Genomic DNA, 16932 nt, shown 5'->3' on the forward strand with positions numbered 1-16932 from the left:
ATGGGGTTTCACCATGTTGGCCCAGATGGTCTCAATCTCCTGACCTCATGATCCACCTGCCTTGGCCTCCCAAAGTTCTGGGATTACAGGCGTGACCCACTGTGCCTGGCCAGTAGCTCTATTTGTAATTTTGAGGAGCCTTTAAACTGTTCTCCATAGTGTTGTACTAATTTACATTCCCACCAACAGTGTACAAGGGTTCCCTTTTCTTGTATTTTGAAGCGTTTGTTATTGCCTGTATTTTGGATAAAAGCCATTTTAACTGGGATGAGATGATATCTCATAGTTTTGATTTGCCTTTGTCTGATGATCAGTGTTGAGCACCTTTTCATATGCTTGTTTGCCATTTGAGAAATGTCTATTCAAATCTTTTGCCAGTTTTTTAATTGGATTTTTAGAATTTTTTTTCCATACAGAGTTGTTTGTCAGAAAGGTAGATTGCAATTTTTTTCTCCTGTTCTGTGTTTTGTCTCTTCACTTTGTTGATGGTTTCCTTTGTTGTGTAGAAACTTTTAAAGTTGATGTGTCCCATTTGTCCATTGCCTATGCTAGTAGGGTATTGCTGAAGAAATTTTTGCCCAGACCAATGTCCTGGAGAGTTTCTCCGGTGTTTTCTTGTAGTAGTTTCATAGTTTGAGGTGTTAGAGTTAAGTCTTTAATCCATTTTGGTTTGACTTTTGTATATAATAAGAGATAGAGGTCTAGTTTCATTCTTTTGCATGTGGATATTCAGTTTTCTCGGCACCATTTGTTAAAGAGACTGTCTTTTCCCCAGTATATGATGTTGGCAATTCTGTTGAAAATGAGTTTCTTGCAGGTGTGTGGATTTTCTTCTGGGTTCTGTATTCTATTGGTTTTTATGTCTGTTTTTTATCAGTACCATGCTGTTTTGGTTACTATAACCCTGTAGTGTAATTTGAAATAAGATAATGTGATTCCTCCAGTTTTGTTCTTTGTGCTAAGGATAACTTTAGCTATTATGGATCTTTTATGGTTTCATATAAATTTTAGGATTGCTTTTTCTGTTTCTGTGAAGAATGTCATTGGTATTTTGATAGAGATTCTATTGAATTTATAGATTGCTTTGGGTAATATGGACATTTTAACAGTATTGATTCTTTCAATCCATGAACACGGACTATCTTTCCATTTGTTCCTGTCCTCTTCCTTTTCTTTCATCAGCATTTTATAGTTTTGATTGTAGAGATCTTCTTTGGATAAGTTAATTCTGAGGTACTTAATTTAATTTGTGGCTATTGTAAATGGTATTACTTTTTTGGATTGTTCATTTTTGGCATATAGAAATGCTACTGATTTTTGTATGTTGATTTTGTATCCTGCAACTTTACTGAATTTGTTTATTAGTTCTAAATGCTTTTTGTGTGTGTGGGGGGGGGGTTCTTCAGGTTTTTCCAAATATAAGATCATATCATCTGCAAATAAGGATAATTTGACTTCTTCCACTCCAATTTGGATACACTTTATATCTTTTTTGTTTGTTTGATTGTTTTAGCTAGGACTTCCAGTACTGTGTTGAGTAAGAGTGATGAAAATGGCCATTCTTGTTATGTTCCAGATTTTAGAGGAAAGATTTTCAGTTTTTCCCCATTCAATATGATACTAGCTGTGGATCTGTCATATATGGCTTTTATTATATTGTGGTATGTTCTTTCTATTCCCAGTTTTTTGAGGGTTTATATCTTGAAGGAATGTTGAATTTTATCAAATGCTTTTTCAGCATCAATTGAAATGATCATATGGTTTTTGTCCTTCATCTTGTTGATATGATGCATCACACTGATTAATTTCCATATGTTTAACCATCCTTGCATCCCAGGGATAAATCTCACTTCGTCAGGATGAATGATATTTCTAATGTATTGTTGAATTCAGTGTGCTAGTATTTTCTTTTTCTTTTTCTTTTTTTTTTTTTGAGACGGAGTCTCACCCGGTCGCCAAGGCTAGAGTGCAGTGGCGTGATCTCGGCTCACTGCAAGCTCCACCTCCCGGGTCCACGCCATTCTCCTGCCTTAGCCTCCTGAGTAGCTGGGACTACAGGTGCCCGCCACCAAGCCCGGCTAATTTTTTGTGTTTTTAGTAGAGGCGAGGTTTCACCATGTTGGCCAGGATGTTCTCAATCTCCTGACTTCGTGATCTGCCCTCCTCAGCCTCCCAAAGTTCTGGGATTACAGGCGTGAGCCAATGCGCCCAGCCTCAGTTTGCTAGTATTTTCTTGAGGATTTTTGCATCAATGTTCATCAGAGATATTGGCCTGCAGTTTTCATTTTTTGATGTGTCTTTGTCTGGTTTTGGAATCAGGGTAATACTGGCCTCATATAATGAATTTGAAAATATTCTCTCCTTTTTTACTTTTCAGAACAGTTTAAGTAGGATTGTATTAGTTCTTCAAATGTTTGGTAGACTTCAGCAGCAATGAAGCCACTGGGTCCCAGGCTTCTCTTTACTGGGAGACTTTCTGTTATGGCTTCAGTCTTATTACTTATTATTGGTCTGTTCAGGTTTTGGATTTCTTCCTGGTTCAGTCTTGGTAAGTTATATGTGTCTAGGAATTTGTCCCTTCTTCTAGATTTTCTAATTTATTGGCTTACAGTTGCTCATAGTAGCCACTAATGATCCTTTGGATTTCTGCAGTATCAGTAGTAATGTCTCCTTTTTAATTTCTGATTTTATTTTTAAATGTGCATACCTTTTAAGAAAGAATTTCTAAAGAAACAGATACATATGCCAAAATAGAAGTATAGTATTATTCATTACTTTATGTATAAGAACAAAAAAATTAGGAAGTAACTTAAAAGACTAAATAGTAGCCTGCAAACTTTGATTTGCAGTGTGATAGTTCATCAGATGTTTATTGTGTTTTGTGTTTACATCTGTGTACAATATACCTAAATAGAAATATAAGATACAGTTAGTTTGAGGAGCATTGTATTATGGAGAGTTGTGTACACATTTGAAAAGTGAAATAGTATAAAACAGTAGATGAGAGAAACAACTTTGCCTCTTCTTTAATCTTTTCTTAGAATTGAAGGTAATGCCTTGTTGGAATAGGCCCTTGTTAAATGTTAATGATTAACATTTTGAAGATTATAGAGGTTTTTAAAAAGCGAATCCCTGTTTTTATAAGCTATACTTACCTTAACATGTGAAATCATGATTTTGCACCATTTGGAAGAAGCATTCTGTTTTAAAGGTTCTGAAATTTTCTTGAGCTTTTGTTTCGAAAATCTTTAGCTTATGGGTTTTGAAAGGCCTGTGATTTTTCCTCCTATCATAGAAGTATGCTGGCGTGGTGGTTACCAACCACACTTAGAGAAACTCTGTTCTCACATTTCATTAAATCGTAAGTTCTTAACATTTTTTTGGTTATAGACGCCTTTGAGAATTTGTGGAAAGTTGTGGTCCCACTCAATGGAAAATACATGCATGCTTGCACAGAATTTGCATACAATTTCAGAAGATTTGTCTCATCATTGAGGGAGAGTTGAAATGTATGATTATCATTGTTAATCCATTCCCAGATATAGTAGATTTGACTAATTTGCTTTTAGTGTTTATAATTATTTGTGACATTTCCTATCATTTCTCTCACTATTCCAGAGTAGACTACATAGAAACACTGATTTCTCTGTAATTAACAAATTTGATTTTCAGATGTTTATGGATGTGTTCTTTTTACAGACTATCATACTTTCACATTTCTAGTAGGATATTCACACATAAACACTTTGGATTTAGACATATATAGATTAGCTGTAAGTCAAAATTGTTAATGAGGCATCTCAGTAGTAAATCACAGTTGATGAAGACGTGTTTCTATTTGTTTGGCCTTTGGTAGAGTAGAGTAAGATGCTGTTTTACTAAATAAGGGCTCATCATAGGAAAGAGACTAGTAGAACAGACCGTGCCATATCAGCAAAAGCCCTGTGTTTGAACTAGATAGCTCCATGACTACATAAGGAAAGAGACATAATTGCCCTCTTCTGTTTGGTTTTATAAGGAATGATGACACATACTTTGAGGTATTCTCCTCATTGCTACCATATAAGGTGTATTCTCTAACTTTTGAGTAAAATTGGCATAACCAAAAGAAGACCCACTGTTAAAGTAAGTACTGCTCATATGAGTCAGGATTATACATTTGCTCACAGAAAGACATCAGTGATTGCTTGTTTTATTTCCCTACCATTCTAATCTACAAAAAGGCATATCATTTTATTTCACAGAAAAAGGTAATAAATCCAAAGCAGTCTCTCTCTCTCTCTTTCTGCTTTTTTAAAAAATTGATATGAGGTCTCATTTGTTACCCAGGCTGGAGTATGGTAGTACAATCATGGCTCACTGCAGCCTCGATCTCCTGGGCTCAGGTCGTCCTCCTGCCTCAGCCTCCTGAGTAGCTGGGACTACAGGTGCACATACTATGCCTGTCTAAATTTTTTAATTTTTTGTAGAGATAGGGTCTCACTATGCTGCCCAGGCTGGTCTCAAACTCCTGGGCTCAAGCGATCCTCCCACCTCAGTCTCCCAAAGTGCTAGTATTACAGGCATGAACAACTGTGCCCACCCCAGCCTTAGATTTTAAGAGGGATGTTACATTAGACATCTAAACCAGAGATTGACATTTTAAATGTAGTTGAATAGCATTTGTAGACTGGTCAAAGTGCCAACATTATATAACAACAAATAGTGCAGGACAGAACAATGTTCAGTGCTGAAGTGTAGTATTATAAGGTAGATTAACAAGCACTAGGAAGGTAATAAACCAATTAGGATTTGAAAAAAGCTTTAATGCATACATTGGGGGTGAAAATCAGCACTTCACACATTTTCTTTACTTCTGCTCGCTTCGCTAGTCCCTCAGTTGCTAGTAAAAATTTCACTGGGATTTTCTTTATGTGTGTTATTGAGTGGGTTGAGTAGTACCTATTGTTGGTAGGAAAGCAAGTTACGTGAAAGTTCTCTGTCATAGGTGTAATGCCCACACATTCTTATGTAGGTGTTTTGCAAGGGGATGGTGATGTAAAAAAAACGTCATGTAGTCATGTTTATGGTATCCTGGGAAATATGTGGGAGAGAGATAACTAGAAACTGTCAACAATAGTCTCATATGTCCAGATTCAAATTTTTTATTTAACAGCAGGTACTGGAAAATACATTTTAAAACAAAATTCAAGATTGCTTATTAATTAGATCTTAAGAAAAATAACACTTTTCTCCGTACTTTTTCTGACTCAAGAAAGTCTTGTTTTTCAGATTGATGTAATTTTATTAGCATAATTCTTCAAATTTTGGTAACAGCACTGTTAGAAAAACAACAGCTTCCATTTTCCCATGGTTTGGTTCCCAGGGTTTTTGGACATGGGAAATTTCTGTTAGTGTTTCTTTCTGTAGCTCTCATGTTTATATGTTCCTTTTTTACATTTACTGTGTCTGACGGCATTCCTGCCATACCCATGGTGTTAGGGTCATGTGTTTCCAAGCATTCCATATTTGTTGAAAATATGCAGAAGATTGAAACTTGCCCTTTGATAGTGGCTCATTATATAGGTACACGTCTCCTACTTGTTGCCTGTAGTACATTATAGGATAATCACCAAAGTAAATTTCTTTCGAATCAGCATAAATTGTTCTACTTAGTAAACATCTAACTATTAAAATGGTGTTACCTGTCTATATTATAAATAATTTCTATTGCTGATGCCTATTTTCTTAATTTGGCAACTGCTGGCTTATTTCCAAGGAAAAGCAAATAGAGGTTTTTGTGTACATTTTGAGTATTTCCTGCGATTTAGAAGGATAAATTTCATATATAGAGAATTCTAAGACCCTGGAGTCACTGTTACGGTTAAACATTGTGCCTCTTTATGGAAAAGCTTAGGGCATATAGGAGCTACATTGAATGATCATATTAAAGAGAAATCTTAGATGGTTAGACTTATTTAAAATGATACCTGCCATAATGGGTTATAATTTTTAAAACTGAAAGCTCTATTGGTTTGTTTGTGATGGAAGTGCTCTCAAGAGGTAATAGCTAAGGGGAAGAGTTAGTGTAGCAGATATATCTAACTCCTTATAAATCCTAAATAACATACTTGTTTGTGGATAAGTTTTCCATTTAGTGCACTTTTGAGTTCCTTGTCTAAGTGATCTGCTGTCTTGAGATACTAATATTTTATTTTCAGTATAATTTTACAGAGACACAGTACTACTTTTTCTCTTATTGTTAAAATGATTAGGAACAAATACTGGAACACTGTATTTGGTGGCTAAGCATTTTGGGTAGTTTTAATTATAAATTTTATTTGACAACAATAAATTAATGAGATGTTTAACACACAAGTATTACGGTGAGAAAATTTACTCGAAATCATAGTTACTAATTTATTCATGTATATTATTTTAAATGCAAATCAGAACATAGAATCTTCTCTCTAATTGTTATTTTGATGTTCTGTTCAGTTTAAATATTATTTTGTGCATATGTACTTGGATATATATCACACCTAGAGTTAAAGCCTGGATCTTGCTTTCTAACACCTGGGACATCTTTCTTTCCTCATGGTCTTGGTTCCCTCCTCTACCTTCTATACCAATACTCTCCTTTGTTTCCCTCTCTTCTTTTTTTCTTTTATTCCTGTCCTTCTCTGACCTCCAGCTCAAAAGTTCTTCACCAACATCACTTTATTGATTTGTATCCTCTGGCCTTTTGGTACAGTGGCAACACCTAATGCTTCTGAGAAGTGACAAGAGGCTACCATTCTTTAGGAATGGATTTTGGGAAACTCATAATTGGATAGTAGTAAGCAGGGAAGGGAGATGCAGTGAATTATGCTCTGAATGTGTGGCATATTCATTTCTGTTGCTGAGTGAGGGGAAAGTTAGGCTTAGAGAAGCAGAAGGAAGTTTAAGGAAGGAAGTGAAAAGCCAGAAGGAGGTCTGACCAGTCAGTTTGAAACGCTGTCTTCCCTGCCCTGTATTACCTTGAAGTAGGCTTCCCGCCTATGTGAATTTGTGACATCGTGTAAGAATAAACAATAATATTGAACATTTCCAGTGCATTTTGTGGTACATGCTGTCCTGGTATTTTATTTAACCTGCTCAGTGGCTCTGTGAGGCAGGTGGAATTATAGTCCTCATTTTCAAAGAGCGGAAACTGGGACTTACAGAGGTCAACTAATTCAGGTCACACAACTAGTAAATGGCAGAGCATGAATATGAACTCCTATTTGCCTGACCTCAAAGCTTGTGCTCAGTATTGTGGTCTTATTGTTGTATGGACATAGACAAGTTATTTGATCACATTGAAGCTCTGTTTTCCCATCTGTAAAACAGACTACAACTACCTTACAAAAGAGAGGAATGATGAAGCATCCCCAAAGTCCCCGATTTACTGTTCATGCTTGGTAAATATAGTACTGATTACTTCTTCTGGGTCATTTCTTTCTTAGGACAGTAAAACACTATGTGAGAGGAGCTACCTTCCTAAACTGAAAAAAATTTACCTTTGGGTCTTTCCTAGTAAACTAAGATGGGCAAGCTCAAGGCTCTTATTCCATTTTCTTTTACATTCTCCCCCAAACTCCCACAATCTTTCCTATCTGCTTGCTGAAGACTGGACTTCCTTTTCAAGAGAAGACTTCTTGTAATCCATGGTTACAGATAAAAGGGTTAAAATGCAGCTGTTCCTAGGGATGAGTTTTAATCTGAGTACAGATAACTGATATTAGATCCTTTTGTACTGAAGTGAATGGGGAGGCTTAGTAAAGATAACACTCTCTTCAGGAGCATACAGTTTTCTGGTTTTCCTTCATTTCAGCATCAGTGAACAAACCGGAACTCAGAGGCAGTTCCAACATGTACAGCCATGTGTGCTTGCAACTAAAGTAAGACCACAAAGTAATGTTTTTGAAGAAGCACACCGCTGCAATTAAGTCTGTGGAAAATTGGATAGCAGTACTGAAAAATGCATTTAAAGATCAAAAAGGAAGCATTTGCTTGTGATTAGTTTGATTTATACTGAGCTCAACCCAGGAGCCTCCCACAACTGCTTCCTTCCTACGCTGTGCATTTATGAAATACATACACACTTACGGCTGCCGTGTACAAGATGTACTGATGACAGAAAGTTACTACTGCTTTAAACAAATGCAAGCTATTCAGACTTGAAAAACAGTGAAACAAACAAACAAAAAAAGAGCTGTGCAAATAATGAATGACTTTGTAGTCTCTCCTTGGCTGCTTAGATTGATAATGCTACATCCTACCCAATTAAGAGAAAGGCAACATTTATCTTTCTAATGAGTGAACAGATTGAGGAAGTGGTTCTGGAGATAAATGAAGCTCATAGGAGTATTTAGTTAAGTGTTCCTTTTTACAAGTCCTAAATTTGTTTTTCTGTGTATTGGGCATTTCCCACTATATATAGCATTAGTTCAAGCTCATCATACCCTTAAGTTTACATCATATGAGTAGGAAGCCTGGGTAGAGAATAGTGAAGATGGTTAGAGATTCCAAAAAGACATCAGTGTCGAAAACTCAAGATGATTCATATTACCAAGCTGAAAAACTGTAAACATACAAAGGAGTTTGTATGGCATTTTAAATATATGAAAGGTTGTTAAGCCCATGATGGACTTTTGTTTCCATTTGTGCTAATTGGTTGAGAAAGAGTTAAGATTCAGTACAGTTAAGTTCTTTCTAATACTTGTTAACAAAGTTACCAAGGAAGTTGTGAAAGTTTTAGAAAACCTACAATATTCAAGGCTCTTGGAGAAGAACAAATTATAAAACATGATCCCTGACCTTATGGAACTTGTTTTGAAGCTGGAAACAGATTGGTGACAAATTATAGATGGCTTGTATTTTCTTTACATTATAGGAAGCAGAAGACATTTGCAATTTTTCTACTCTCAGTTTATAAATAGGGAGTTGATATGATTAGAACTTTCCAGTGCAAGAGGTAATGGGGCCACCATTCGGGAATGTTAAAATGGAAGAAAAGGAGACAAATATGGAGATGTGAAGGTAGGAAAGGTCTGTAGAAAACTCTAGTGGAAGGCAAGTACGCAAGAGCAAGGTGAAAGATGATCAAGACTTGGACTATCATAGGAGAGGAATGGAAGGATGGATAGATCACATTTACATTGTTACATTTAGTAATTTTCCTAGTTGTGGTACTTAAGAGGCAGAATCCATGTGGCTATAGGATTCCTGTGCTCCATGATTTGAAAATAAGGGTGACAGAATAAAAGCAGTCCTAGAAAGGAAGGTAATTCTAAGAAATTGGTTTTGAACATCTTGAGATGATAGACTCTCAAGAGATCTAGTATGTAAAGGGAGCAGAATAAGAAAAGTTATCTGGTTATGACATTGTCTTTGATTCCATTATTTTCTTTCTACATTGTTCATTACCTTTATATTACTACTGAACTAGGAGTATTTAAGTTGTTTCTGTTGGACACATTTAGAAGAAATGCCCATAGATTTCCGTGTTTCTGTTTTAAGGCTACTTTATGTGAGGGTGGTGAGGTAATTTAACTGCTTTCTATTTCTAGTTAATTTTTTGTTTAATGCCTGTCCTTCTTTGCTAAAATAAAATCTAGGATGACTTATGTTTACTTTCTCTCTTTACAAAGATGTCAAATTTTAATTCGTTTGTGGATTTTAGTAGGGAATAGATGTCCCTTTGTCTCACAGAAGCCTTCCAGATTTCACTTTTATTGTAGGATCAAACCTGTAACTTTGTATAGGTAGCAGCTCACAGATAAACTTTTAAAACTGGCCGGGACCTTAGAAGGCCTCTTAGATCGTCTGGTGCAGGCCCCACATTTCTCAGATCAGTAATCTGAGATCAAGGGAATGATAATACAGTGATAACATTTATCCAACTATATTATCTATGTATAATCATTATGATAACCTGATAGCGTAAGTGGAACAACCTTCCCAAAGTCCCAAAGAAAGTGGTGTGTAGCTCGCTTGCTTTCAGAACTGTTTTCTTTAAATGTTTTCTAAAATCATTGGTGTTTTTTTAAACTGTGATAAAATATACATAACATAGAAGTTAACCATGTTTATCATTTTATTTTATTTTTTATTTTTGGGGGGATGGAGTCTTGCTCTGTTGCCTAAGCCGGAGTGCCGTGGTGCGATCTTGGCCCACTGCAACCTCTGCCTCCCAGGTTCAATCTATTCTCCTGTCTCCGCCTCCTGAGTAGCTGGGAGTACAGGTGTGCGCCACCACGCCTGGCTAATTTTTGTATTTTTGGTTGAGATGGGGTTTCACCATGTTGGCCAGGCTAGTCTGAAACTCCTCACCTCAAGGGATCTGCCTGCCTTGGCCTCCCAAAGTGGTTTATCATTTTAAAATGTGTAATTCAGTTGCATTCACTGAATACAGTCACGGTGTTGTGCAACCTTCTGACTTATCTATTTCTAGAACTTTTTCATCATCTCAAACAGAAACTCTGTATAAGATTTTAGTTTCAAGTACTAGATGAATACTGGTTATTTACTTGCTTTTTCAGGCCTAGTATCTCCCATCCTCCAGCAACTCAGTATTCAGTATGATCTACTTGTACTTATTGAATGCTGAGTTGTCATTTGAATTTGAATGGTTTCTTTAATTTGTACTTGTTTCATATTTCTAGGTATCTATGAAAAGTTCACTGTCACTTATCCCAGCGTAATATATGTGCTTCTTTTGGGGCAATGAAATATATACACACGAAATTTGGAGGAGATCAAACTAAATAATGTAAACACATAGAAGATTTTATTGAGCAGGAGAAGAAAGACTAAGGATTAAGGACTGTGACACACGCAAAAAAGTCAAGTTGTCTCAGATGCAAAGAGTTTCCCTTCTGCAAATGCCTACAGCAGGAAGCACACCTAGTATAAAAGATATTTGGGCTTGGAATCTGAAAGAATTCAGTCTCCAAACGCTGCATATGAACTGGACTCGACAGGAAGGATTGTTTAGCAGATCTTCCCTCTCTATTCGTCTTTGTGCTCAAACAAAAATACAGCTGTTAAGAGTTTTAAAAAATTATTTCCAAAAGAGTATAAAAACCCCATTCAGATTGCATTCTTTTTATTCTGCTAAAATGTGAAGTTTCCTTGGCTGCTTCTCTTCCTGATTCATAAAAATCACACAACTACTGTTGCACAATAAAGAAATGGAGAAATGATCAGGGAATCTTTCTCAGAAAATTCGTTTTTTTTTTTTTTTTTTTAATAGAACAAATAAGAATTTAAGAAAATAAACATTTAAATCATTTGAATTTTAACTTTACATGCTAAAATTCTTTACATGTTGAACAAGATAGTTTTGTGTTACTTAGTATATTAATATGCTTTTGGTATAAGCAAAAGTATAATTTTTATCAGCATTTATTCTTTTTCAGAATGACACTCCTAATGAAATGTATTTATTACAGCTAAAAGATGGTGGCAAGGCATCCCAGGCAAATGTAAGAATAGGCGATGTGGTTCTCAGCATTGATGGAATAAGTGCACAAGGAATGACTCATCTTGAAGCCCAGAATAAGATTAAGGGTTGTACAGGCTCTTTGAATATGACTCTGCAAAGGTAAGTTGCTTTCTGTTTGTCCTGAAAGAGAAACCAACATTGAGGAATGTGTTTTTGTGTGTCTGACTCATGGTGTTAACTAAGACTCAGTTTCTGCTGCCATTGTTTCAGGTAAATAAAAAATATAATGGCTCTTAAATTGGATAATTGAGCAGCATGAGAATTGCTGAAAGCTATGAGTTATTTCCCCATCAAAAGGCATGTATTTCCATACTAATAAAAATTGTATGGGCCTGTAATCTCGGCACTTTGGGAGGCCAAGGTGGGAGGATTGGTTGAGCTAAGGGGTTTGAGATCAGCTGGGCCAATATGATGAGTGCTTGTTTCTACAAAACATAAAAAAATTAGCCAGGCATGGTGTCATGGGCCTGTAGTCCCAGCTACCCAGGAGGCTGAGGCAGGAGGATTGCTTGAGCCCAGGAGGTCAAGGTTGCATGAAGCTCTGATTGTGCCACTGCACTCCAGCCTGGGTGACAGAACAAGATCCTGTCTCAAAAAAAAAAAAAAAAGAAATTGTGTATACAGCTTCAGAGAATTCAGGAATTCTTGAAATTGCTCAATGGAGTGCAGGCTAAGAGTTCTTTCTGTTAGGTAAAATTCTGAGCAGTATATTAAAGGATATTCTTTTAGGATATGATTTCGCTTTCGTTAGTTTGTCTTTTTCTCTCTTTTTTTCTGAGTAGAAAAATAATTTTTAATACAGTCCTTTGAAGGCTGGACTTTTTGAACTTACTGCTTTCTAAAGTCACTCTGGCCTCAAATTATAAAATAATTAATCATCACATTGTTTATAATATATCAGGTATTTTGAGGATCCCATCATTTGAAACCTGCACCAAAATCACCTGGAGTGCTTGTTAAAAATACTGATGTCTATACTGAATCCGAATTTCTGGGAGGAAAGACCAGGAGTTATTTTTGTTGAAGTTCTCTGTGGTTATTATGACTTACAAAGTTTGATCACTGTAGTATCCTGGGCCGAAGGCAAGGGAGGAGAAAGAGGGAATGGAGAGTGACAGAAGGGTAGCTGTGAACCTTCAGCTTTATAATGAAGGTAGTTTGATCATATACGAGGTAGCTGTGGAGGGTTTTAAGCAAATCTTGTTTTTGATGATTACAAAAAGTATTCTGAATTCTATCAGATTTGGAAAACACCACTTTTTCTGCCTCCCCAATCTCTTCCATAATTATATTGCATATAATTATCTAAGTCTTCCATAATTATATTGCATATAATTATCTAAGTCTTCCAAAAATTATCATGTATGTTATGAATCTTTAAGAGGGAAATAGGCTGGGATCACACTTGTAATCCCAGGACTTTGGGAGGCCGAGGTGGGTGGATCACCGGAGGTCAGGAGTTTGAGACCAGCCTAGCCGACATGGTAAAACCCAGTCTCTACTATAAATACAAAAATTAGATGGATGTGGTGGCACATGCCTGTAATCCCAGCTACTTGGGGGCTGAGGCAGGAAAATCACTTGAACTCTAGAGGCAGAGATTGTAGTGAGCCGAGATTGTGCCGCTGTACTCCAACCTGGGCAATGGAGCGATACTCTGTCGCCGCCGCCCCTCCCCCCCAAAAAAAAGTAAAATTGAGAAGAAAGAGGGAAATAAAACCTGGTATTTGTCTATGAAACCTTTTTCTTGGAGCCCCTCCTAGGAGTCGTGTTTTGTGAAAAACACTTAGGCAGTGCTCTGTGTTTTGCTACTGCTGTCCTAGGGATTGCTAGTGAAAGAATTTCTACAGGGTAAATTATATTTACCTGTCTGAGTGAATATCAATTTGGTATTAAAACTGAAAAGGAAGTTGTTTTTACAAACTTAGACTGACTTGGACATACAGATCTATTTTGAGGTATCATGACTTTCTAACCAGTTTCCTCTTTAGGGTCTTTTTAAAAAACTTAGAGAAATTCTTTTCAGTGGGACTGCTAAATCAATGTTTATATGTATTTTAAATTTTGATAGGCTATTAGCTGTACATTTTAATGCATAGGAAAGTAGTCAATAAGAAAAGTCATTGGTTATAAAAAAATTTGTTTCATTAGTATTCTTCTGTTCTCTATATTGAGACATGTAACATGAAAGTTGTTCCTAATCAAATGAAAGTAGTCATTTTTAATTTACCAAGTATGGATTTTGAAGGGAAATCAAGAGGTCAAGAAACTTAACTTGTTTGAGATACCAAGAAAGCACAACAAATAGAGATGATGACAGGCTGTTTTACACATTCTAAAACTGAAAGTTTATGAGCTGTTTCATGGGCTGCGTACAATTTCTTTCGTACAATTTCTTTCATACCAGCCTGCTTGTTTCCACATTGTGCTGCTTATTTTATAACCCAGGAACCAGTGTCTTATTTTCTATTGAAAACACTTTGGGCCCCATAAGAATAGATAAAAACCAGATGTTGTCCTGTTTGAATGCCTTTCCAATTTATGTAGTCTGCTACTGATTCTAATAAAGATTCTTTTAGGCTGCTTATACAGAATCTAAAAAACCAACTTACAAAATCGACTTGTTATAAACATTTGAGTATACTACTTAATCGTATCTTTGTATTTCTAAATAATAGACATTCAAGGACCCAAACTGTTGGGGAATATTTTAGAGTCATTGTTATTCATTGACATTCTCTTCAAGTTTTTGAACACTTCTTATGTTAGGTAATGTCAGCCTGCTTAGATAGTGTGTGTGGTTAACAAAATTCATAGTATAATATTGACAGTGCTACTGAAGAAATACTTCTGCCTTTTAAGGAAAAAATACAACTTTGAAGAGTTATCTGTGATTCTTCTCTATACCAGGACCATTCTCTCCTCAAATTTTCTCTCTTATATCAAAGTAAGTATGTTTTCCGAGTTTTAACAGCTTTTTTTTTTTTTTTTTTTTTGAGACTGAATCTTGCTCTGTCGCCCAGGCTGGAGTGCAGTGGCACCATCTCCTCAGCTCACTGCAGCCTCTACCTCCTGGGTTCAAGGGATTCTCCTACCTCAGCCTCCCGAATAGCTGGGATTACAGGCACGTGTCACTGTGCCTGGCTGATTTTTTTTTGTATTTTCAGTAGAGATGGGGTTTCATCATGTTATCCAGGCTGGCCTCGAGCTCCTGACCTCAAGTAATCCGCCTGTCTCGGCCTCCCAAACTGCTGGAATTACAGGCATGAGCCACTGCGCCTGGCCTGAACAGCATTCTTTTTTTTTTCTTTTTTTTTTTTTTGAGACACCCGGGCTGGAGTGCAATGGCACAATCTCAGCTCACTGCACCCTCCACTTCCCAGGTTCAAGCAATTCTCCTACCTCAGCCTCCCAAGTAGCTGGGACTACAGGCGCGTGCCACCATACCCAGCTAATTTTTGTATTTTTAGTAGAGATGGGGTTTCACCATGTTGGCCAGGATGGTCTTGATCTCTTGACCTCGTGATCTGTCTGCCTGCCTTGTCCTCCCAAAGTGCTGGGATTATAGGTGTGAGCCACCGTGCCCAGCCCTGAACAGCATTCTTAATTGTCCTCTGGTCACTTCTTCATTTCACTTCTCACCAATCAGACTACTCTGAATTCTTCCAAACTGAGTTACTTACAAGAATACTTTCTCAGTGAACTCTTTCCTTCAAAAACTTGAAGTTTTCTGCGTGAATATGTACTACCGTCATTTACAGACTTGTCTTAGTCCAATTTCCTAGAGCAGAGTCTGAGATGGGGATTCTTGTCCAAGTGATACAGTAAGGGATTCCTTTAAGTAAGGGAGTGAGTGAAACAGGCTTGGGAAGCAGAAGAAACTGAGATGAGCAAAGGTATGATTTCAGGGGATATCCAGCTTCACTTGATCCAGCAGGAAACCTGGGAATAAAATTGCACGACAGAGTGAGTCTGTCTTGCCTTGAGGCAACGAAACTGTGCTTTTGTACCCCCTTCCTTGTATTTGTTAGTTATTAGCTGTCAGCTGTCCTGGAAGTATGTTGTGTGAGTAAACAGAGAAGAGGGCTAGGAGGTAGCTTATATTGCTTCCAAAGAAAGTTACTGGTGTGAACCATTAGCAGCAATGGAAGAAACACCTGGGGAATGGGTGTAACAAACTGTTAGAAGGGTTCCAGGAGATCTAAGCTGGGCATAGACAACAGCACATGCTATGAGATTCTATCGAGACTAATCCCTCTGCTCAGAAGGTCATGTTCTTTGTAATCGAGTCCTCCTCATATTGTCCTTTCCAGATCACCACCACTCATCACTGAATGCCCTCTCCCATTTAGGATAGGTTTCTCACTGTCCTTCTCTTGCCTTTATGCCGTGTCATGAAATTCACTTCATCTGAAATGCCTACCACCTGTTCACTGCCAGTGCATGCCTTCACATCCACTAAACCCAAATCGAGTGTCTCCTGCCCACAGTCTGTTCCTACTATTGCACCTCATTCCTTTTTCCCCTTCTGAACTTGTATGAAATAGTTTATGCCATTCAGTTCAGTGTTTAATTATATACTAGGTATAATCAGGAATAACAAGGGCAATTCCATGAGTCTTATACAAATAAACCTAATTAGCTAATAGTCATACCTAGCACTGCCTATGTTATTTACTAATCACTCCGTGTATTATTAGTCCCGGTTCTTCAAGAAGACTCTTTAAGAGCAAAGACTGTGTTTTTTTACTCTATTTGTATTTGACAGCATCTTGTATAGTAGTCTATTTTTGATAGGCACTGGTATTATTTCCCAAACTGGGAATCATTTATCTATTTCACTAATACTTCCTGAACTCTTACTATGTGCCAGGCACTCTTGTAGATGCTAGGGACATAGCAGTGAACAAACCAAACAAAAATCTCTGCTTTCATAGTACTGACATTTTAGAGGACTGAGACAGATAATAAACAAGTGAACAGAATATGTAATATATCTTGTGTGGATAAGTGTTATAGGGAAAAATAAAGCATATGAGGGACATAGGGAGCACCTTCTCACTTGGGGTACTCATGCCCCAGATATCCAATAACCTCACTGTGGCTTTCCTTACCACCCCATTTTAAACTGCAATTCCCTAGGGAATTGCATGAGTATCCCAAGCAGAGGGAAGAGCCAGTGTGGTGGCCCTCTGTCAGGGAGGCTGGTATAGCCAAACAGAGTGAGTGAAGGCAGACCGGTTAGAAGTAAGGTCAGAGAGGCAGCAGGAAGGGAGTAGAAGTGGCAAGAACTTGTAGAGCCTTGTGGGTCATTGCCTTGTTTGTAATCAAATTTAAGTTTTCCTGGGCCTATTAAAACATTGTGAGAAAGCTCTGGGAAGTTATAGCTGGTTGGCCAGGGATCTAGATTAGGGTTTGGGAGA

The 16932-nt window shown here is 37.2% G+C and overlaps 1 protein-coding gene across 8 annotated transcripts in view; it reads left to right on the forward strand.

The window, feature by feature from the left end:
- Positions 1-16932, forward strand: part of PDLIM5 (PDZ and LIM domain 5) — a 221702-nt gene that overhangs the window by 59407 nt on the left and 145363 nt on the right. For 7 of the 8 annotated variants that reach the window (XM_011968231.1, XM_011968230.1, XM_011968233.1 and 4 more), the window contains exon 3: positions 11457-11608. The exons of the other annotated variant lie outside the window; for it this stretch is intronic. In XM_011968231.1, the coding sequence (XP_011823621.1) occupies positions 11457-11608 (152 nt within the window). The remainder of the gene's footprint in view (positions 1-11456; positions 11609-16932) is intronic. 8 annotated transcript variants of the gene reach the window in all.

Source organism: Mandrillus leucophaeus, unplaced genomic scaffold (genome assembly GCF_000951045.1).
Source record: "Mandrillus leucophaeus isolate KB7577 unplaced genomic scaffold, Mleu.le_1.0 Scaffold832, whole genome shotgun sequence".
NCBI lineage: Eukaryota > Metazoa > Chordata > Mammalia > Primates > Cercopithecidae > Mandrillus > Mandrillus leucophaeus.